Here is a 22,181-nt window from a genome sequence, read left to right on the forward strand (position 1 = left end):
GCCAAGTGCTTAGTACCCTGTCTAAGGGGTGAGCAAGTGGGCATGGCCTAGTGTGGGAGCCTGTAGGAGCACCGACCTTGTCTGTCATACTTGCTCTTTTAACTCTAGTATCCAGCACATAGTACGTGCTCAATAAATATCTGAGGAATTACAGAACGATGAATAGACTTGCTTTCCTAGTGACTTTGCTTGCAATGGTTATCTGAAGGGCGTCATAAAGTAATAATTGCTCTATGACTACTTGGCCTCATGAGTTAATGTTTGCAAAGTGCTTTGAACTCCTTGGGAAAAAGAATGGTGTTTTTGTTGGCACCCTATCATGTTTGCAGTGGCACAGACATTACTCCTCCTTCTCTTCCTCCAGCTGCCCATACTGTGCCCTCCCCCAGCTCCGTGCTGGGCCAGGATCTTCCAAAGGGCAGCCACATCGCTCTCACTGCCTTCTCCAGCCCTGCAGGACAGGTAAGGACAAAGTACAGGCCAGACAGATTTCTTTCTCAAGAGACGCTGGGGAAATGGAATTTAGGAAGAGCTTAATGATGCTTAGAGGGACTGCTGTAGAGAGGAAGGCAGGTTCTTGGCCAGGCCTAGAAGAAGCTATTGGGACAGACAGGCTGATCTGTGAGGACACATCTAACTAAATCCTGGAGGAGAGGTAGAGGGTGTTATATGGGTGATTGTGAGGATGTGCCCAAACAGCTGGTCTCTAAAGTGCATATGGTTATACACCCCTAAAACAAAACCTCGACTCTAACTGGCAGGAACTACTGTAGTTTTGTTAGAAGAAACTCCTAAGACAAGCCAGATTTCTTTCAGATGGGCAAACATTTTAACTACTGTGATTACATTCGCCACAGTTTTTAAAAAAAATATTTAATGATGGCACATAAAGGGGTTCTGTCTCGCAGTAATCATAGGCTGCAACTTTTCCAATGTATTTATTACTATAAAAATTGCTTTTATTTTTAAGAACTTAATAGTTAAATAGTTTAAATATGATTTAGAAAAATAAAAGCTGTTTTTCTATTTAGAATGGCTGTTCTTTACGAACAAATTCAAGAAAACAATTTTCCTTTTGAGGTTCTATTAGCTTTCGACGGATCATGCCTAAGAATTATTTCAAAGGAATGCGCAGAGAGCTGGTTACAGGTGCGGAATCATGCAAATGACTATCGGTGGCAGGTCTTGCCTTTAAGGCAGGAACAGGTCCTATTTTCCACAACTTTGAAGTGACTTGTTTTCTAAACCAAATCATGAGGCTTTCTGTGTGTGGACTTTTTCATGATACATATTTATATGCTGGTTGCTATACATGTGGCAAATTTGCTGTTTCTATAAATTGTTTCTAGACTGGCAATGAATGTTTTGTGGACAAAAGCTAACATGGTTTTCTGTTAAAAAGATAGACCATGTAACTGGTGTCTATTCTGTACTTGCTATTAATCTGAAACCAAGATCAAGCACAGTGAAATTCGTAGTTAGATCATAGTAAGCAACATTGAAACTCTGAAAGATTAAGATGCCCATAAAAACCACAGGTGAAACATTGATTTGGGAGTGACTCCAGATAAGAAATGGTTTATTTTTCCACTTGATTCATTAGAGGATGAGGAATCCTGGTTTTTCCCTCTGTATAGGGCTTGTGAATCACAAAGGCATTATTGAATTGTTGTTGCTTTTTTTTCTCTTTTATTTTAAGGTATTTGAAACTAGACAGTTTGTCCAAGTCCTGCAATAAACACATGGGAGCGCCCGAGGAAAGGGGAGGAGGGCAGCGTGAGTTGGGGTGAGATCGAATTTCCTTTCCAGAAGGCCAGTGTCCTGTTGCATTGCAGGGCGCTGCAAATTCATTTAGCACAGAAGAGGCGAAACCTCATACCTTCTGGCTGGGTGACTAGGAATCGCTGTCGGTGATTTGCCCACTCAATTCCATTTGCCAACTAAAGTTCTATGGTAAGTGTGGGTTTGAAACGTATGGGTTGATTCTCCTTATGCATTATTGTTATTTTCTTTGATGTGGGGGAGTGGAGAACATGAACACGTTCTAGTGTAGTTTTGCATATTAAGAAGAATAAAATATTAATGGAATTATTGCTGGAAATTCATTATTCAAATGTTTCTTGAATAAGCTGGTTTAGCTTTTAGGGTCCCCCTCCCCAGTGTTCTGGATTTCCACTTGTGTTTTTACTGTAGTTATTCTTGTTACTAGGTCTCTTCTTACATCATAGCGTCAGTGAATTTAATAATGGGTATTTCTTCTATCAGGTCGAATATGGGGTTTGTGATAGCCAGACAATTTTTGGTAATAACGGGAAAGGTGCAATAAATATACAGGCATGTGATATCATTGAAAGGAGAAGGGGAAAAAGACTGGTCAAGAAAGTGAAAGTTTCTTAGTAAAAGAAAAAAGAAGGAGTTGGTGAGAAGCCAAGTTTAAACTGGCTAAGCACTAGAGCTCAAACATGATGTTCTAATGAAGACAGGGTAAAGCAGCTCATGGAAATTTACTCTCTCTCTCTCTCTCTCTCTCTCTCTCGCTCTCACTCTCTCTAGAATAGGTTTTTTCCTTATCTACAGCTACACTAACATTTCTAAGACTAGGAATCCTGTCCTTTCAGTTCTGCATTACCTGCTAATAGACAACTGATAAATATTTATTGATCAAAAAGCTATCTCTTTTTGTAGCTGCTACCAAAAAAAGGTCATCAAACTAATTGCTTTGATGTGCTTTCTATGAGATAGGCCAGAACTCAGCCAGAGGCAGCTGATACTTAATCAAATAAATTGCAGCCAAAGGTGAGCTGTGAGCTTATCACAGAGTATTTTCTCAAAGCCCTATCTTGGCAGAGTCACACTTTTGGGTTAGACCACCAGGGGTCAGCGCGTTATTTGCAGGAAAGTTTTATTAAAGGACACTTTCCGTGTCAAAGAAGAAAAAACAAAACAAAACAAACAAATAAACAAAAAACCTAGGGCCGTGGATCTCAAACTTTTAAGCATGAAAAGTGCTCAGGACTGGTTCCTGAGACTTATTGCTAGGGATTCTGATTCAAGAAGTTGGGGGAGGAGTGTCCCTGGGAATCTTTATTTTGTCAAAGCTGCAGGTGTTGGAGGACCTCACTTTTAGGAAAATGTGTGGGTTTTCTCTAGCTTGTTTATCTCATGAGAGGACTGCAGGCTTGGAGCCCACCAGGAGCCTGGCTCTCAGACTCAGATAAGCTTAGATGAAGAGGCAGGGTCTGTCACAGAGACCTGGGTTTGGATTCCCTGTGGCTTTGCACAAAGTACTTTTCTAAGAGACAGGTTCCTCCTTTTTATTTTTATTTATTTATTTTTCTTTATTGTTGAAAGTATTAAAGGTGTCTCCTTTGTTGATTTGTTTTTCCCATTGACGCCCTCCATCCCGCAACCACCCCTCACAGACCTTCACAACCCTATTGTCTGTGTCCATGTCCTACATAAAAAAAGGGTAATATGCAAATCAACTGAATGGGGGAACAACTGGTCACTATGATGTGCACTGACCACCAGGGGGCAGGTGCTCAATGCAGGAGCTGCCCCCTGGTGGTCAGTGTGCTCCCACAGGGGGAGTGCCGCTCAGCCAGAAGCTGGGCTGACAGCTGGTGAGCGCAGTGGTGGTGGTGGTGGGAGCCTCTCCTGCCTCCATGGCAATGCTAAGGATGTCCTACTGCCAGCTTAGGCCCACTCTCTGTGAGGAGCGGGCCTAAACCATCAGTCAGACATCCCCCAACGGCTCCCAGACTGCAAAAGGGTGCAGGCTGGGCTGAGGGGCCCCCACGCCCCTGAGTGCATGAATGTTGTGCACTGGGCCTCTAGTATGCATATAAGTTCCCAGGTTAATCACTCCCATCCACCACCACCCATGCCTTTGCTCTGAGATTCATCAATCTGTTCCATGCTTCTATGTCTCTGGATCTATTTTGTTCATCAGTTTATTTTCTTCCTTAGATTCCACATATGAGTGAGATCATGTGATACTAATCTTTCTCTGACTGGCATATTTTGCTTAGCATAATACTCTCCATATCCATCCATGCTGAGAGGAGAACCATACTGCCTACCTCATGGTGTTTTGCCAGTGAAAATGGGGTTCTTCCATGAAGTCACAAGAAAAGCATTTTAGGGACCCATGCACGGGAGGATGGGGTGTAGCGGAAAGATTTATTGAAGCTGTAGCAAACACAAAGGACCATCCCTGATGCTGGGGGTTTCATCCACCACCAGGTAGCTTAGCTCCATCCCGCTGTGGAAAAAGTCCAGCTTTGTCTTCATCAAGCCCAGAAAAAGGACCAGAGTCCAGAGATGTTGTCCCACTACCTGGCATCAGCAGGGCATATGAAGCTGTCGTAGTTCACTTTAGTCCATGCCAAAGCTTAATTCAGCCCAGTCTCTGTCCCCACCCTTTCAGGCTAGCTTAGTCTTTGTCCCAGGCTGTGCTTGGCTGGTGCCGAGCTGTTGCATGGAAGCCTTTGCTTGGAGCCCTGCTTGGAGCCCATGCTTGGGTGTGTGTAGCTGCCAGGCCTGCATGGCTGCAATGGACCTGCATTTGAAACTGCACAGCTACTATGGCGAGAGAACAAAAAACACACAAACAGGCCAACAAAGAGGTGCTACTGAGGGGCCCTTGCCCTTGTTAAGCTTTGATTATAATACCTTAGGCTTGGGAAGGAGTAAGCTTTCTCTCAAACTAACCAATCTCTTTCCTGCCTCTTTGCGGGCTTGTATTAGGTCCTCCCCCTATCCAATCCAGTCTTTTCCCCAGGTTAGATTCCTCCCCTTTTTGGTTGCCATCTTGGCTCCTACTGTACATGCACCCAGCAGAGGAATTTCCTCTTTATTATTTTCTCTCCCTGGGTAATTCTGGATAGTGATTGGTCCTGCCCCCACAACCTGCTTTGGGGATTAAGTCTCCTTGTGGCAGGATGCGGTGGACCCTGGGAAGCCTGTGAATGTTATAGCTTCCTAGTAAGTCAGGCTTGATGTCCGACTGAGCTCCCTAGTTTATTATACTTAATGTCTAATACCCTTTGCTCCCTTACTTTATTAATAACCAGCTACCTATGCTAACAATGGGATTGAAAGAAATAATTCATACAAAGCACTTAGCGGAGTGATTGGCATATAATAAAGCACTTAGTAAATGGTAGCGCAAGGTGGGAAGAGAAGGGAAATGTCAATGACAAGCCCTCTGTCCCTAGGAACATGGTTGCAGACAGAGCCAAGGTGTGGCTAACCAGGAGGTTAGTTCTTGGATGTGGGGGTCCAAGGCCAGTGTCTGAACATAGGTCCTGGAACAGAAGATGAATATACATGAGGATGGGAGACATACTTTCTCACGATTACAAATTTTCCCCAAGAGTAGTAATGAACAACCCAGATGGCACAGTTAATTGGAATTATAATTGATTCCCAAATAGTATTTAAGTCAACAGTTTAATTGACTTTCCTCAGGAAAACTATAAGAACTTCTGAAAGGGAACAAAGTGGAATATATCAAATTTGGTGATTTGTTCATATCTGCCACCCACACTACAGGGAGTGGCGAACGAAGAGAAAAACGATCAAAGGAGGAAGGGAACAGGGACCACGAATCAAATAGACTGCAATTAAATGAAATCCTTGTCTGGTAAATGTCAGGTTGTACTGAATCCGCTGGCTGGCTTGCATGTGGCTACTGCCAAGTGCTCTCCCAAGATGAAGCCTGAAGAGCAGAGGAAAGGGGGCTGACACCTTAGTTATCTGCCTTTCTTAAAAGACAAAGATGAAATTAGATGAAATTGAGCAGCACTTGAATGCTGCGACTGAAACAGCCAACAAGTGTATAGATGTGTGTGTGGGGCGGGGAGTGGGGTGGGGGGGAAGGGGGAGGGTATGAAGGATGAGTGGGGATGTAGTAGGATCAGACTGTCTTAGGCTAATCATGTAGCTTCTTTGGGCTTTCCTTTCCTAAGTCACCTTCTAGTCCTGAGACACTGTGGTAAGGTACAGAAAGTGGGCTGAATCCCAACCCTTTTATATTTTTCTCCCTACACTAGCGTATCTAAGTTATTGCCAAATGCTAACTATTTTGAGGAATTTTATTTACCCAAACTATGAATGTTTTAGTGCTATGGGTTTATATGTTTGTTGGTTTGCATAAACCCTGATTTTAACTTAGATAGATTTTTACCAGAGTTGTTCATTCTCTGGATAAATAACCATGATAATAGATGGCAATTTATATATATAAAAGCCTAAGCGACTGTTACAACCAGTTGACCAAACGACTGGTCAACCTGTCGCTATGATGTGCACTGACAACCAGGGGGAAGACACTCAACGCAGGAGCTGCCCCCTGGTGATAAGTGTGCTCCCACAGCCAACCTCCTGCAGTCCGTCCCCCTGACCTGGCCAGCCTCAATCGGCCCCGATTGGGACTGGGTGAGACAGACCCGATCAGCCCCGATCACCGGCCAGGCTGAGGAACCACACCCATGCACGAATTTGTGCACCAGGCCTCCAATAATAAATAAATGGTAAAGAAACAATGCTGATAATAGTAGCCACCATTTTCTGAGCACCTATCATTTGCTAGGTATTGTGGGGGTTAAAAATATTAATGCTTTTTCTCTCACCTTCTACATTTTTCTGGCGGGGCTAATCATCAAATTAACAGAGGCAGATTAACAGGAGAAAATCAGTTTTAATATATGTGATATTGGTGGAAATGGAATTCTTGGGAGAATGGGGTGTGGTGAAAAGCTTTATTGATGCTGTTAAATTGAGGGGGTTTTCCTGCAAGTTCCTTTCTCTGTCTGTTCCACCATGGAAAAAGTCTGATTTTGCCTTCAGCAGAGCCAGAATAAAAACCAGTATCCAAAGTTACTGTTCCATAGTAAAGTCATGCCCAGTCCAGCATCTGGCAAGCTTAGCTTGTGTTCCCAGCTGCAGTCATTTGGGTGAGGGGTCGACACAGCTTTAGGCCATGTAGCTGCTTAAGGCCACATGACTATGGAGAGAGAATATATGAACACATGGGCAAGTGCAGGTCACAGAGCCAGAGGAAAAAAGCACACAGGAGCAGGAGTGAGCAAGAGAGAGGGAACTCTTTGTCTCAGGATTTTAACCTTCCAAGATTTTGCACATTTTTGATGGGCTCCACTCCTAGCCAATCCATTGCTCCCCAGGCTAGATTGACAGGCAAGCACTTTCTCTATATCACCCTGACTTCCCTGCACGTGCACCCATCTCCCCCTTTTTTCAATCCCAGTGATCTGCAGGGAATAGACCAGAGGTTCCCTGGAGAGCATGAAGCTATAGCTTCGTGATGAAACTGCCCCGATGACCATGCTTATAATGTCTGGCCTTCCCTTCGCCCTCTTCCTATTATTAATATTAATAAACTAGCTAACTATGACAATAACACATATACATGGGGAATTCACATAGGCATGAAAATTCCAAAGACAGTGAGGTCACATTGGGTATATAAGACATTTTGGACAAAGGGGAAAAGGAGGGGAATAAGGTCTTATTTCAGAAGTGAGAATGGGCAATTTACAGGCAGTTGAGGAATTGGGGGACATACATGCAAGAAATTTCTTACAAGGCAACTCAGAAACAATGGGATACAGGGGGCATCTAGCTCATAAACACCTGCCTGAAGCCTTCCTCTTTAACATACTTAATTGAAATTAGTCTGAGGTGAACATCCCAAGATCCCGTTTCTGGAGCAATTTTTTTCTATCTGAATCTCTTGGGCAGGAAAGTGGGGAGGATCAAAGTTTCCCTTTGAGTTCGCTTCCCAACGAACAGCTTAAAAATCAACATCCCAAAATGGCAGACTCAAGGTGGCAAAATCTGTTTCTTCTCAGTAGTAGGCTTGCCACTTTTCATCGGCAATCCTCACACTAACCTTGTTAGGAGGCACTCTTGTGGCCCTTTTCCATGAGGATTTTGAGAGGTCGCAGAGGTAGCAAATAGCAGTCAGGATTTGAATCCATCTCTTTCTAAATCCAACACCCATGTTTCTCCATCTCTAATAAGACATCAGTCTGCTGTGCTGAGTGCATTCATAGGAATAATCCTGTATAGTTTGCTCTTTAGTTCAGGGTCTCCTAACTATTAATCAAAATTACAACGTAATGTGTCCTCCTCCTTAACTTTTCACTTGTGACCACTTTAGTGGAACACTTTTTCCTAATGGAAATATCATATTATTTTGTTTGCTTTGAGTAATGAGTTTGCTGACTAGTCTGAACTTGCCTGGGGCTTATACATGAGAGTAACAATTATTTTTTCTCCTTCAATTACTTAAGCTTTGTCAAATTTCCCTATCCTTAGGCAGATACAATAATCTTTTGGTCCTTTTTTTTTTTTAACAAAAAAAACTAATTCTGTGTTATAAAAACTCAATTTCAATCCATTTAAAAGTATCCTAACTGACATCATAGGTTAGATGCAGGATTTGGGGATCAGAAGGAGAGGGGTGTGATATGTTCCCCTTTTGGCTATTACAGTTTGGGGAGATTTGGGACAGGGACAAAGGGGAAAAAAGGACAAGTCTCTCACATTTAATAGTCCTTCCTCTGTGTAAGATTTTGACTTTTTCCTGGTTCCCATGGACTGGCAAGCTGAGGTCCTCGGTGGTTGGCATTCGCATGAGTTCTCGGCACCCTGGGGGCATCCCCAAGGCAGTCATGGATGTGGGAGATCCAGTCCAGAAAGATCTTATCCATGTGAACATCCCAGCCTCCTGCACCTGGGCCTGCTCATTCAGCAGCCTGCCCTCATGCATGGAAAATGGCAAGTTAACACCAACCCGGCCACTGTGCCTGAGTTCGCTCAGCCCACGGACAGAGGTTGTGAGTTGCCACAATGGCTGTGACTTCTTTCCCATGTCTCTTTTTCTCCTTAATTCAGACGGGGACAGGGTAAGGCCACTGCATATCAGAGGTCAAAGCTGGAAAAGAAATAGTGGCATTCCCTTCCTACAGGCACCCCTCCCGGCTTTTAGAAGGGCTCTCTTGGCAGCCCCCCAGCCCCCATACTTGGCTCTGCTCCGGCTCGGTGGTGAAAGGTGTGTCCTTAGAGGAGTGGATGAAAAACCTGCAGCATTGCTCTCTTCCACCCTCCCAAGGCCACCTCACAGTGTTGCTGATTTTCCACTTCTCTTCCCCAGTGCCATCTCCTTTTAGACTCCACCAGGGAAGGGAAGGGAAGAGCATGGTCTGGGTGACCATTGAGAGCAGCACAGCCTGCTTCCTGCCACATAGTAAATCTGAAAAAGGTGACAGTTCCAGCTGTTAGTTCTGTAGCTTCTTTACCCCAGTATTGGGGCCCTAATGCCTAATTCTGAGGTTACAGGAAAACTTGCACTTAATAGCCTGTTACACTTGTGCACTTTGGGAGGCAAAGTTAATTGGTGTAAAATTTAAAACTTATTTGTGAGAGACACCGTTAAGATAATGAGAAGACATGCTGGGAGAAAATACTTGCAAATGATGTATCTGATCAAAGACGTATCCAAAACATATTTGCCAAAACTTGAAAGCAGCCACGGTGTCCTGAAGTAGGTGCATAGATAAACTGTGGTACCTACAAGCAATGGAATATTAGTCAGTACTAAAAATAAATGAGCTGTTAAGCCATGAAAAGACATGGAAGAACCTTAAATGCATATTAGTAAGTGAAAGAAGTCCATTTTTAAAGGCTACATACTGTATGATTCCAACTTTATGGCATTCTAGAAAAGACAAAGCTATGGTTACAATCCAAAGAGTAGAGGTTGCCAGGGGTTAGGGAGAGGGAGGGATGAACAGGCGGAGAACAGATGTTTAGTGCAGTGTATATAATCTGTATATTATGATGGTGGATACTGTCATTATACACTTGTCAAAACCCATGGATTGAACAACACCAAAAGTGCACCTGATGTTAACTATGGACTTGGGTGATTATGATGTGGCAGGGTAGGTTCTTTGATTAAAATGAATTGACTGATGTGGGATGGTGATAGTAGGAGGGGTTTTGCATGTGTAGGGGCAAGAGGTATATGAAAACTTGGTACTTTATGGTCCATTTTGCTATAAACCTAAAACTGTTCTAAAAAGTAAAGTGCATTAGAAATTAATTTATATTAAAATATTATAAAAAGTCAAACAAAGCCAAAATAGAGAAATCTATTTTCTAAATGGATAACAGATTGCTTTACTTTTTTGCCTGGGACCAAGTGATGTCTTGTTATATGACTGCATCCCTTGGACAGGGAATGTCTGTCAAATGATAGACATGGTTCGTTCTTCTATCTCTTCTCTGTATTTTATACTCATAGATAAAGATCCTGAGATGACTGGGCAGCAGCACAGGTGGGTGAGTAGAGAAACTTTTTCCTGGAAGCCTTCTCCTTGGTAATGTAGCTCCCTCACGGCTGCACAGAATTCTGCATCACATTTACTGTTGTGAGTGATGCAACTCTGCGGTGACTCATTATTACCTAAAACACAGGAATCCCCAAAAGTTGTAATTCTGTCTTCTTAGAACACTCTTTTCTTTGTTCACAATTTTAGTCTGTCTTTAAACCAGGTAAAAGCAGCAGAGAAAGACAGAATTGTAGCTGGCAAGTTAGACATAGTATAGTTCTGAGAAATTTAACTACTTGAGCAAAACTGGCATTTGCCTATTATGCTATTCTTTCACATTTAGTTACAAACACCCATTCAGGGCCTTGGTCTCTCAGACTATCTTCATATCAAAACTAGAGGCCCGGTGCATGAATTCATGCACGGGTGGGGTCCCTTGGCTGGCTGGTGATAGAGGCCTATCAGGGGGCCAGCTGGCAAGGGGGGGGGGACTGCAGGAGGCTGGCCTCCATGATCAGGGCCTGGGGGGAAGGGCCGTAGGAGGTTGGCTGTGGGAGTTCACTGACCACCAGGGGGCAGCTCCTGCATTGAGCGTCTGCCCCCGGTGGTCAGTGTGCATCATAGTGACTGGTCAGTGGGTCATTCTAGTGATTCCGGTCCTTCAGTCGTAATGGTCACTTAGGCTTATATATATACTAGGGGCCCGGTGCACGAAATTCGTGCGCTGGGTGTGGGGGGAGCAGGGGGGAGTGTCCCTCAGCCCAGCCTGCCCCCTCTCACATACTGGGAGCCCTCAGGCGTTGACCCCCACCACCCTCCAATCGCAGGATCGGCCCCTTGCCCAGGCCTGACGCCTCAGCCAGAGGCGTAGACCCCCATCACACTCTGATCGCCTGATCGGCCCCTTGCCCAGACCTGACGCCTCCGCCAGAGGTGTCAGGCTTGCACAGGGGACCCCCATCTCCCCCCGATCACTGGCTCTGGCCCCCGCCCAGGCCTGAGGCCTCTGGCCCAGGAATCATGCCTGGGCAGGGGACCCCCATCTCCCTCTGATCGCTTGCTCCACCCCCCGCCCAAGCCTGATGCCTCTGACCCAGGCTTCAGGCCTGGGCAAGGGGACCATCATATCCTCCCAATCCCCGGCTCAGCCCCCCGTCCAGGCCTGATGCCTCGGCCAGAGGAGTTGACCCTCATCACCCTCCGATCACCAATCACCGGATCGGCCCCTTGACCAGGCCTGAGGCCTCTGGCAGAGGTGTCAGGCCTGGGCAGGGGACCCCCAGCTCCCCGCGGTTGCAGGCTCCGCCCCTGCCAAGACCTAACGCCTCTGGCTGAGGCGTCCGGCTCGGGCAGCGGGGACACGCAGCTGCAGCGGCCCCGTGATCGTGGGCTCCGCTTTAGGCCCAGGCAAGGGACCCCTAGCTCCCGGGACTGCCAGCTTCGACTGTGCCCAGCTCCCATTGCTGGCTCCACCCCTACTTCCTGCTATCACTGGCCAGGGCGGAAAAGGCGCCTGATTCTCTGATCATGGCTGGGGGGCAGGGCAAAGGCGGCCCCAGGGCTGCCTTTGCCCTGCCCCCCAGCTCTTAGCTCCCCCCTGGGTTTCCGATCACTGTCAGTGGCAGGGGGCTTCTTCCTGCTTTCCCTTTCGCCTCCCTGCATTGTGCCTACGTATGCAAATTAACCGCCATCTTGTTGGCAGTTAACTGCCAATCATAGTTGGCAGTTAATTTGCATATAGCCCTGATTAGCCAATGAAAAGGGTATCGTCGTACGCCAATTACCATTTTTCTCTTTTATTAGTGTAGATATAGATAGATAAGAAGTTTTGCACAACTAATAAAGAGCTAATATTTGGTAATTTTCTAGCTAGATATAAAAAACATGTATCTTTGGGAGATGGGTTATAAGTGATTTAAAAGTTAAATTTATGCACTTTCTGAAAAATGTTTTTATAATGGACATGCACTTTTTATTATCAGAAAAATAATATATTTTCATTTGTAAATGAAGGTTTCCTGAAAGAAAAACAAAAATATTTATGAAAAATTTTTTAAAGATAAGATTATAAGGACTTACCTTATTAATATAGGATAATGACAATAGTAGTAATAGTTAACTTTCCTGTGGCACTTTCTATGTGCCAAGCACTCTTCTAAGCTCTTTATTTTATTAACAAATTTTATCTTCACAGCAATCTCATGATTGAAGTAGTATTGGTATGACCATTAGACAGATTAGGAAACTGAGTCATAGAGAGGCCATGACTAGCTCATTGTTAGATAGCTAGTAAGGAGTAGATTTGAAATCTGAGAACATGCACCCTAGTTCCATAGTAGAATTCTTAATCACTCTACTGGGTGCAAAAGCCACAATAGTAAGAACAACATAGTACTAGCTAAAGATCAGAGCTATGAATGCAATAGAAGTAAATAGGCTGTTCAGTTCCTGTAGAAATGGACCCTCAGAGACTCCCAAGCTTGGCCTGGGGTGAGAAGATAGCCAGCTAGAGAGGGCAGTGCTTCCATTTCAGTAGACTGGCCCTGGCCTTCACTTGCTTCTCCAACCTCCTCAGCTTCCCCCACTCCTACCTTGTCTTACACTGTGCACCTCTGCCCTGCACTCCACTCAGCCACCACTGCAGACAAGCGCTCCACCCTCCACCTTCATTTCCCCCACCACTGAAGCCACCGCCAGGCCTATTGCATAGAGCCTACCTGTATGCCAATAAACAGCAGCTGAAATAAATGAATGAATGAATAAATAAATAAATAAATAAATAAATAAATAAATAAATATGCTGGCCATAGAAACTAGAATACAGAAAAGTTTAATAATGAATAAAACACCATAAATCCATGAGCTAGGGCATGGGTAATTTTATAATGCTATTTGGGGAAATTTATTATTCAGATAAAAAAAAATTCAGGTTAGTGCACCACCTACCCCCCACCCCTCAAGTGCAAATAATTACCCACTTTTACTCCAAATAGATTAAGGAGTTAAATAGAAATAGCTAAACCAAAATATCTTGGAAGAAATATAGATGAAGATTTCTCTGATCTCTGGATAGGAAAGGACTTTCTAAACTTATAAGCAATTAAAGAATTTACAGAAAAAAAAGGTTGATGGAGAAAATAAAAATTTTCTGTATGTCATAAACAAAATGAAAAGTTAACTAACACATTTGATAAACTGTGATTTGAAAAACACATATCTGTAAGAAAATCAAAAAAGAAACAGAAATGGTTAACAAATATGAAAAATACCCTATTTTGTAATACACAAAAGACAGATTTTCAAAAATCAAATAAAAAACAAAATTAAGGTAGTATTTCTCACAGAGCAATTTTAATAAAGATTTTTAACTGGTAGTAAATAAAAATTGTCAGGCATTCTGTAGTATCAATGACCTAATATACAACCCTTTGGCCCTAACCGGTTTGGCTCAGTGGATAGAGCGTCAGCCTGCGGACTCAAGGGTTCCAGGTTCGATTCCGGTCAAGGGCATGTACCTTGGTTTCTGGCACATCCCCAGTAGGGGATGTTTCTCATTGATGTTTCTAACTCTCTATCCCTCTCCCTTCCTCTCTGTAAAAAATCAATAAAATATATTTAAAAAAATATACAACCCTTTGGTCAATAACTTAGCAATATCTATCAAGAGCATGAAAAGCAGCCATATTTTTCAAAACAAAATTTTTTACATAAGGATTGATCCTACAAAAATGTTGACAAAGATTTATATTCAAATTTTCATCATACATTATTTCTAATGCTGAAATAACTTGATAGTTAATAAAATTGGATAAGTTGAATAACTAGAAAAGATGATATAGCTAGCTATAGGATGCACTATTATACCACAATTAAAATCATGTTGTGAATAGTTCTTAGTGAGAAAAGAAAATACTTATTAGATAGCAGTTTAAGTGGTTCAATAAAGGGTACATAATTATTTAAGCATAATTGTCTCATCTAGTTAAAATTAGTAACAATAAAAAAGGACTAGAAGGATCATGACAAGTTCACAATGATTACTGGTTGGTGGTGGAGGGATATCAATATTTTACAAACTGCCTAAAACAAACAGATAATAATTGAGAAAAACTTATTTTGAGTAAGAAAAAGTGAATACAAGGGCTAGGTAGCTCAGCTGGTTAAATAATTGTCCTGATATGCCAAGGTTTCGGATTCGATTCCCAAGTCAGGGTATACACAAGAATCAACCAATGAATGCATAAATAAGAAAAAAGAAAAGAAAAGAAATACAGAGGACAATACAAAAAAAAAATTAAAAAGTCAGATCATTGAAAATGGTGAGGAGCACATGGATATGATCTCATATCTGAAATTACAGCAGAGCCAGGATAGAGCTTAAAAGAGATAAAAATATTACAGCAATTAATGCCTTGAACAGCACCTTGAAAGTGTTATGGTCAATAGAAAAACTAAAATGACAGACCTTTGCTTCTCTCTCTACATTTGGGAAGAGATACCCCTGGTAAATGTTGATAACACCTGTGTTTTTACTAAAACAAACCAGTTCCCTGCCCAAACTCACATTTTTACAGATGTCACATAGATGTCACATGTCACCTCTAAAATATCTGCTTAAGATGTGTCAAAGGAATGAGTCTTGGAATTCAGCCCCTACCATTTTCTCCTTATTTTGAGTTGTGAATTTTCCAATTCATACTACAGTATACATTTTGGGGAGTAGGGAAAGCAGCAGGAAAAGGAAAAGTAATTTATTAATTTGTGTTCATTTTTTTTTATATAGTCGAAACATACAGAAGTTTCCAACTCTTCCTACCCTCATCTGAATTGCATTTCCTAAAATGTCTGAGAGGAATTTGAAGCTCAAATTATTTTCTTTAAATACTTTCCTCCCCTGGGAATTTGGATGCATTTATCTCTCCCCTGTAGGCTCTGCTCCATCGCCAGGAGAATTTATGACCCCACAGTTTTAGTTCTCATGTGGACCTCTTGTTTTAGAGTTGAGCCCTTCCATACTTCTTCTCAGGGTACTGGATCCCTGGTCCACACGGTCAAGTTCACATGTTCAGTTTCCATCTTTTCATGCTGTGCCAGAGTAACATTTTTTGAATGCCATAAAGTTGGAATCATACAGTACGTAGACTTTAAAAATGGACTTCTTTCACTTACTGTTTACTCACTTCCTGGCCTCCCTGACACTAGCCTGCCTACCACCACCTAATCCCATACCCCAACAGAGAGTGACCTCGGGGAAGCATGATAGAAAATAACATTATTTTATTTCCTTCCTTTTTAGGAGATATCAATGTATTTTGGTTAAATCATGAACATAACTTTTTATGTCTAATAAACTTGAACAGAAACAAAGTGTAATTGAAGCTGTATTTTCCATTGAGTCATCATCTGACTGTTTTATGTAGAGAGGAGCATTTTTTTTACCCCTCAGTCTCAGTAAGATTCCATGGGGCTCTCCATCCAACCAAAAGATGTGATTCTGGTTGTTGGCTCCACAAAGCACGATGTCACCGAGTCCCAGGGCATTAATCATCATGGCATTTGCATTGTTTTGCTGCTTTGCTCTGCTGAGCCAAGAGATGATGCATATGAATTCACACTCCTCCACTCTTACCTTTCCTCTCCCATCTCCACTTTCTCTCTGAAGGCAGTTTTGGCTGCCACCAAATACTGTACCCCAAGTGCCAAATTTTCAAATGCAAATGGCGTTTTTCCCATTTACAGGAACATCTTGTCACTTGGGCCAGTTCATCTTTCAGTGGGTACATACCTACTGGTAGTACAACACTGAGTTTGGCACTGCTCCGTACGGTAAATATAGACGTGGCAACTAGAATTGTGTAACGCTCATGTAAAATTGGAAGGCCCGTTGGTAGGCTCAAATGCCTCCGGGGTCACTAAGTCTCCTTAGTAGTGTGGAGCTGTATCAGCCTGGGATTTTGCTCTGCATCACATAAGCCCCCCTCTTCCCTTTTGGAAACCCTGTTGCTAAGAACCTCTGCTGTAAACATTGTCACCATTGCTTCTACCTCTGCATTCACTCATTCAGCTAGCAAATAGAGAGAGAACACCATCCACTGCCAGGCATTCTGCTAGGTGCTAGGGATACAAGCAAAAAAACGAAGAAAGAGAGCCTGCCCTGAGGGAGCTTACATTCTATTGGAAACTACAGAAAAGAGAGAGCCAATTGCAATATGGCGGGACAAGAAAACCCCCTGGTGGTGTGGCAGGACACAGACCTCAAGAGGGACACGTAGATTGGCCTTTGAAAAGGGTGGCCAGGGGAAGTTGCCTGAAGAAGCAGTCTAGAACCTGAAGGAGAGAGGCCTAAGGCTGGGTGGGTCTGATGCCTCATGGGAAGCACATGAATGATGCATGTAACACAAGCACACACTGGGATTCCAGAAGCCCCAGGATAACACAGCAGTAAATCACCCAGACCAAGCTTGGCCAGGCTCTGGCAAGCAATGAAAATCACTAATTTATGTTTCTGGTGGTGCTTTGGGTCATTAAATTTTTGAGGTGTGTTTCGTGTTACTTAATACAGGTTAAACATAAAAATATATAAATAGTGATTTCTTTTTATGAACAAAAATCCTGGATGTGCTTTTCTGGGTCCAGGGATCCTCCTAGTATCTTACTGCAGATCTAACTTTCCTGGAGGTTGGCTCAAGGCCATAGAGTGCCCTCTGCGAATGGATCCACACTGTGAATAGCCTCCTTAGAGAGAATGTGTGTGGGCACGGCTGAAGCGATGATGCCATCTCTCCAGGATGCCTTCTGTAGGTTCCTCTTTGTTCTGCTCAGAGGCAAACTTCACTGACTCAGATTTCTTGAACCTTAGAATTCAAATGCCTTCCACAACCACTCTTTAATTTGATCAGCCTGTAATATCCCAGGTCTCAACTTGCTTCTCTCTTTTCATCATTCTTCTAATAGCATTCCAAATAGCTTCACTAATGACATTTTTACCTATAATCCTACTTCCACTTATACTACCACTTGTACTATTACTAATAATACCACTACTAACCACTATCACTACTTCTACTACTAGTACTGCTACTATTACCACTCCTATTCTTACTACTACTACTACTACTACTGCTATTGTAACTACTACTACTACTACTTCTGTGGCTATTACAACTACTACTACTTTTACTGCTACCATTTCTCCTCCTCCTTCTCTTCCTCCTCTTTTACTTTCTTTTTCTCCTTTTACCACTACTACTAATGTGGGTGTGTTTTTTTTAGTGACTATATTCTAGGCACTGTCCTAGGTACTTTTTCATATATCTTCACAACAACCCTGCACAGAGATATTATCTACATTTCACAGGTGAGTTTACTGAGGCTCAAAGGATTTAAGAAACTGAGTTCTGCTTTCTTCTTGTTTTGTCCTCACATGGTAAAGAGAGCAGAGAGAGAGGCAAGCCCTCTTGTGTTTTCTTATAAGGGCACTAATGCCATCTTTAGGGCCCCCCCCGCCCCTTATGACCTGATTACCTCTCAAAGGCCTCATATCCAAATATCACCACAGTGTGTATTAAGATACAATACATGTATTTTTGAGGGACACAGTCAAACGAAGGGTCTTCTTGAGGGCAGGTGGGTCCCATGTAGGAGAAACCCAGCCTGTCAGACTTCATAGTCAGTGAGTAGTGAGGAGGACAGAGTACTCCATCCTAGGGCAGAAGTGTCACTAGGCATTCGTTTTCTGTTTGTTTTGTTTTTGTTTGTACTATCTGCTGAGTATTGGTAGTTATGGGCTTAGAACCATTAATTTTTGGCACAAAAAACTTATCTTCAGTACTGTAGTTAAAACCACCCATCTTGGGGACAGAGAGAAAGGTGCTTGGATTATCAGATCAGCATTATTAACATCAGCAGTTCCTAAGGAACCCTGCAAATATACTGATGCTTTGGCATGCTCCAGAAGTTTTATTATTTTTTAAAAAACTCACCTTTTAGTGAAGCTATTTAAACTTATTATCAGATTCATAAAATAACAAAGAACATATAAAAACAAATTTAAATTTTTACTCTCTGTTACCTAAGGGGCTGTGTGTGTGTGTCTGTGTGTGTATACACACACACATACTTTGGCAACAGTTAAGAAAACATGCCTTATCTGGAGGGAATAAAGTTAGAGCAGGTGTTGAATTAGTTTTAATAAGATCTTTTGAAGAGGCACTTAGAGTGGTGGAGAGAGAGCTATGGCCTGAGAGATTAAGAATGGGAGGTGTATTTAGCCACAGGCCATGGGGTGGTAAGGCTCTGTTTCTTGTTGTTTTGGAATAAAGTAATGCCAACCTCAGTGCATTTCTCTTTTTCCCTTCACCTTCATTGAGATACAATTGACAAATAAAATTGTAAGATATTTAAAGTATACAATGTGATGGTTTGATAAATGTACACATTGTGAAATGATTCCCCTCATTTTGTTAATTAACACATGCATCACCTCATAAGGTTACTTTTTTTTTTCCCAGTGAGGACATTTAAGTTCTATTTTCCTGGCAAATTTCAGCTGTACAATATGGTGTTATCAACTATACTTACATGTTATACATTATGTCCTCATACTTTATTCTTCTTATACTGAGCAGCCTTCTTGTTGAAGCAACTCTTTTGCTAATGGTTTGTGATCAAAGGCTACTATAAGGTAGCAAAGAGAATCATTGACTTAGTCTTTTCTGAACATGGCCTTCCACTTTCTTTTCCAGAATGTTAATAGTCTAGACAGAGACAATGAAAAGGAGGGAACGTGGCCTGGAAGAGGGCTGGAACTGACTGTTGCATCATATTATTCTGTGTACAATTATTTTTTCTGGTGGCTTTAACCAGGTTTCAGAAGTCCCAGCTAAGTGTTGTCATAAAATTGTTGTAGGTAATTTTTCCCCTTCAAGAGATAAGCATTTCTATACAGCTCATTAGGCATGCTTTATGCCCCTATACAATTCTATCCAATGTATCAGTAGGAAATTCAAGTATGCAATTTGTGCACTTCATATTCATTACACTTCATATACACATTTGTTCATACTTACTACATAGTGAATCTTGGAATCAACAAGATTTTTCATCATGAAAAATTTTTATTGAATTTATTGGGGTGACATCTATACTAATAAAAGAGAAATATGCAAATTAACCATCACTCTGCTACTCTGCTACACCCACAAGACACACCCACCAGCCAATCAGTAGCGAGTATGCAAATTAAACAAACTAAGATGGCGGCAGCCATGGAGCTGGAGCGAGCAGGAGGCTTAGGTTGCCCCCAGCAATGGAGGAAGCCAAGCTTCCCGCCTGCCCTGGCTGGTCCTGGGCTCTGCTCAAGGCTACAAGGTTTCAATTATAGAAGATAAATAAATCCCAGATACCTGCTTCCAGCCCGCCCTGGCCTCCACTCAAGGAGTCACTGAAAAAAAGAAAAGAAAAGAAAAGATAAAAAGGAGAGGCTGGGAGCTTGGGTCTCCAGGGGGCATGGCCAGCCTGAAAATGGCCATCAGCCCCTCACCCAGGCTGGCCAGGCAACCCAGTGGGGACCCCCAACCCTGAAGGGGCTGTGGCCAGCCGCAATCAGCCATCAGCCCCTCACCCAGGCTGGCCAGGCACCCCAGCAGGGACCTCCACCCTGAAGGGGGAGTGGCCAGCCTGAAAACAGCCCTCAGCCCCTCACCCAGGTTGCCCACACCCCCATGGCATGAGGGTCTCTGTTGGGAGGCTTGGCCAGTCTGCAAACAGCCATCAGCCCCTCATCCAGGCTGACCAGGCACTCCAGTGGAGAGTCACACCCTGAAGGGGGTGAGGCCAGCCTGAAAATGGCCCTCAGTCCCTCACCCAGGCTGGCCAGGCACCCCAGCAGGGACCCCCACCCTGATCCGGGACAAACCAGCCGGCCCCCACCCATGCACTAGGGCAAACCAGTCAGCCCCCACCCAGGCACCAGGCCTCTATCCTATATAATAAAAGGGTAATATGAAAATTGACCCTAACTGCAGAACCACTGGGAATGACTGGTCACTATGACACACACTAACCACAAGGGGCAGACGCTCAATGCAGGAGCTGTCTCCTAGTGGTCAGTGCTTTCCCACAGCGGGAGCTCTGCTCAGCCAGAAGCCAGGCTGACGGCTGCCAGCACAGAGGTGGTGGTGGTGGGAGCCTCTCCTGCCTCCTCAGCAGCGCTAAGGATGTCTGACTGCAGCTTAGGTCTGCTCCCCGCTGGCAAGTGGACATCCCTCGTGGGCTCCCGGGCTGCCAGAGGGATGTCTGACTGCCAGCTTAGGCCTGATCCCCCGGGGAGCGGTCCTAAGCCACCAGGTGGACATCCCCTGAGGGGTCCCAGACTGCGAGAGGGCACAGGCCGGGCTGAGGTACTCCCCTGAGTGCACAAATTTTTGCACACTGGGCCTCTAGTTGGTTAATAAAATTGTACAGGTTTCAAGTGTAAAATTCTATAATACACCATCTGTTCATTTCATGTTCACCACCCAAAGTGGAATAAGCAAGATTTTGTTTGTTTTTTAGTCAACCTCTTGGTTTATTCACTTTCACCTAGTTTATATCAATAGGCTAAATTTTAGTAAAATTCATCAAGTTAGCTCTTGACCACATTTAGCATGATTCTTCTTGTCTTTGGAAGACTTTCATTTTGTCATTGTTGTTCAAGTCATTGTGAGTTTAAACAGATCTCTTATATTTGAGAGACTGGTATCATCTCTAAGTTAAAAAAGGGAAAATGGAGATGTAAGATTATTCCTAAAATGCCATAAATTTGGATGAGGTGAAATGCCTGGTACATAACAAAAAAAAAGCCCCCACAAACATCAGGCCTAGCCACCTTTAAGGAGCTGAAATGGTTCACGTTTCTAAGATACTTGGGTAAATTAAACCAAACAGGAAAAAACAGAAGTTCATGAGTCAGAGAGGAACTGCTCATTAGTCATTTGACTTTGCAAACAGAATGATGATGCCATTACCCTAAAATCTAAAAACTTAAGATAACTCATTGTCGATTATGAAAATCCTATGGCTAAGCTCTTGCATCATGAATCCCATGAGCTACTGCCTTATCCATTTTTTAGATCACTCCAACCCTTCAGACCTCTAGAACTAGATCATGTTTTTAACAACTTTTTAGATGATGGGGCACTTTGGGGAAGATAGCTTAACCTCATTCCATCTTTTGAATGATGTAGCCCATTCTATATAATTTGAATGGGGAAACTATACATAGGAACAAATGGACAGACAAGTGTTCCTTTGACATAATAGAGACAGTGCTCAGTTTCTCAAAATGCAGGGACAAGGTAACATTACGTGCAAAAGCAACCACTGATCTCTTTGGCCTCCTGTGGATGGCAGTCATGTGTAATACGCAGACCACTGTCACGCCCAATGAAAACCATGAAGGGGAAGCAGAATGGAGAAGTAGGCATGAAGGTTTTAATTTAGTGGTCTTGTAGCATTTTGGAAAATATAAGTCAGTGTTGTATTTGCAGAAGTTCTCACAATGTTATCAAAGATGTCATATACCCTCTCTTGAAACATTCCCTAAACAATGCTGGTTTCTTTTAATCCTTAAATCTAGGGAGGAGAGAGAATGTTTCCCTTTCTAAAGCAACAGTCCACTTCTGCCCCCTGGGTCTCTGGGTCCATATGCCATGCCAGTGCTCAGGAGCTTGGGATTTCTTAGATATTTTAATTAACATTTATTGAATACTTAGTATTTTTCAGGTACTTCTAAAGCACTTTAACTTTCACAAAAAACCCTCTGAGGTTGGTACTATCTAT

General features: G+C 43.0%; 1 protein-coding gene across 3 annotated transcripts in view; it reads left to right on the forward strand.

Annotated features, from left to right (window-relative positions):
- The first annotated feature begins 345 nt into the window (after window positions 1-345).
- CYTIP (cytohesin 1 interacting protein) overlaps window positions 346-22,181 on the forward strand; it is a 70,601-nt gene continuing 48,765 nt past the window's right edge. Inside the window, exons 1-2 of one of the 3 annotated variants that reach the window (XM_059704398.1) lie at window positions 346-462; window positions 1,836-1,953. Coding sequence is in view for 1 of the 3 variants with exons in the window: in XM_059704399.1 (XP_059560382.1) it covers window positions 1,951-1,953 (3 nt within the window). In the remaining 2 variants the exon portion in view is untranslated. Of the gene's footprint in view, window positions 463-1,760; window positions 1,954-22,181 lie in introns of those variants that run through there. The other 2 variants (XM_059704397.1, XM_059704399.1) reach the window with 2 other exon arrangements.

This window comes from Myotis daubentonii, chromosome 7, assembly GCF_963259705.1.
Source record: "Myotis daubentonii chromosome 7, mMyoDau2.1, whole genome shotgun sequence".
In the NCBI taxonomy this organism is placed as follows: domain Eukaryota; kingdom Metazoa; phylum Chordata; class Mammalia; order Chiroptera; family Vespertilionidae; genus Myotis; species Myotis daubentonii.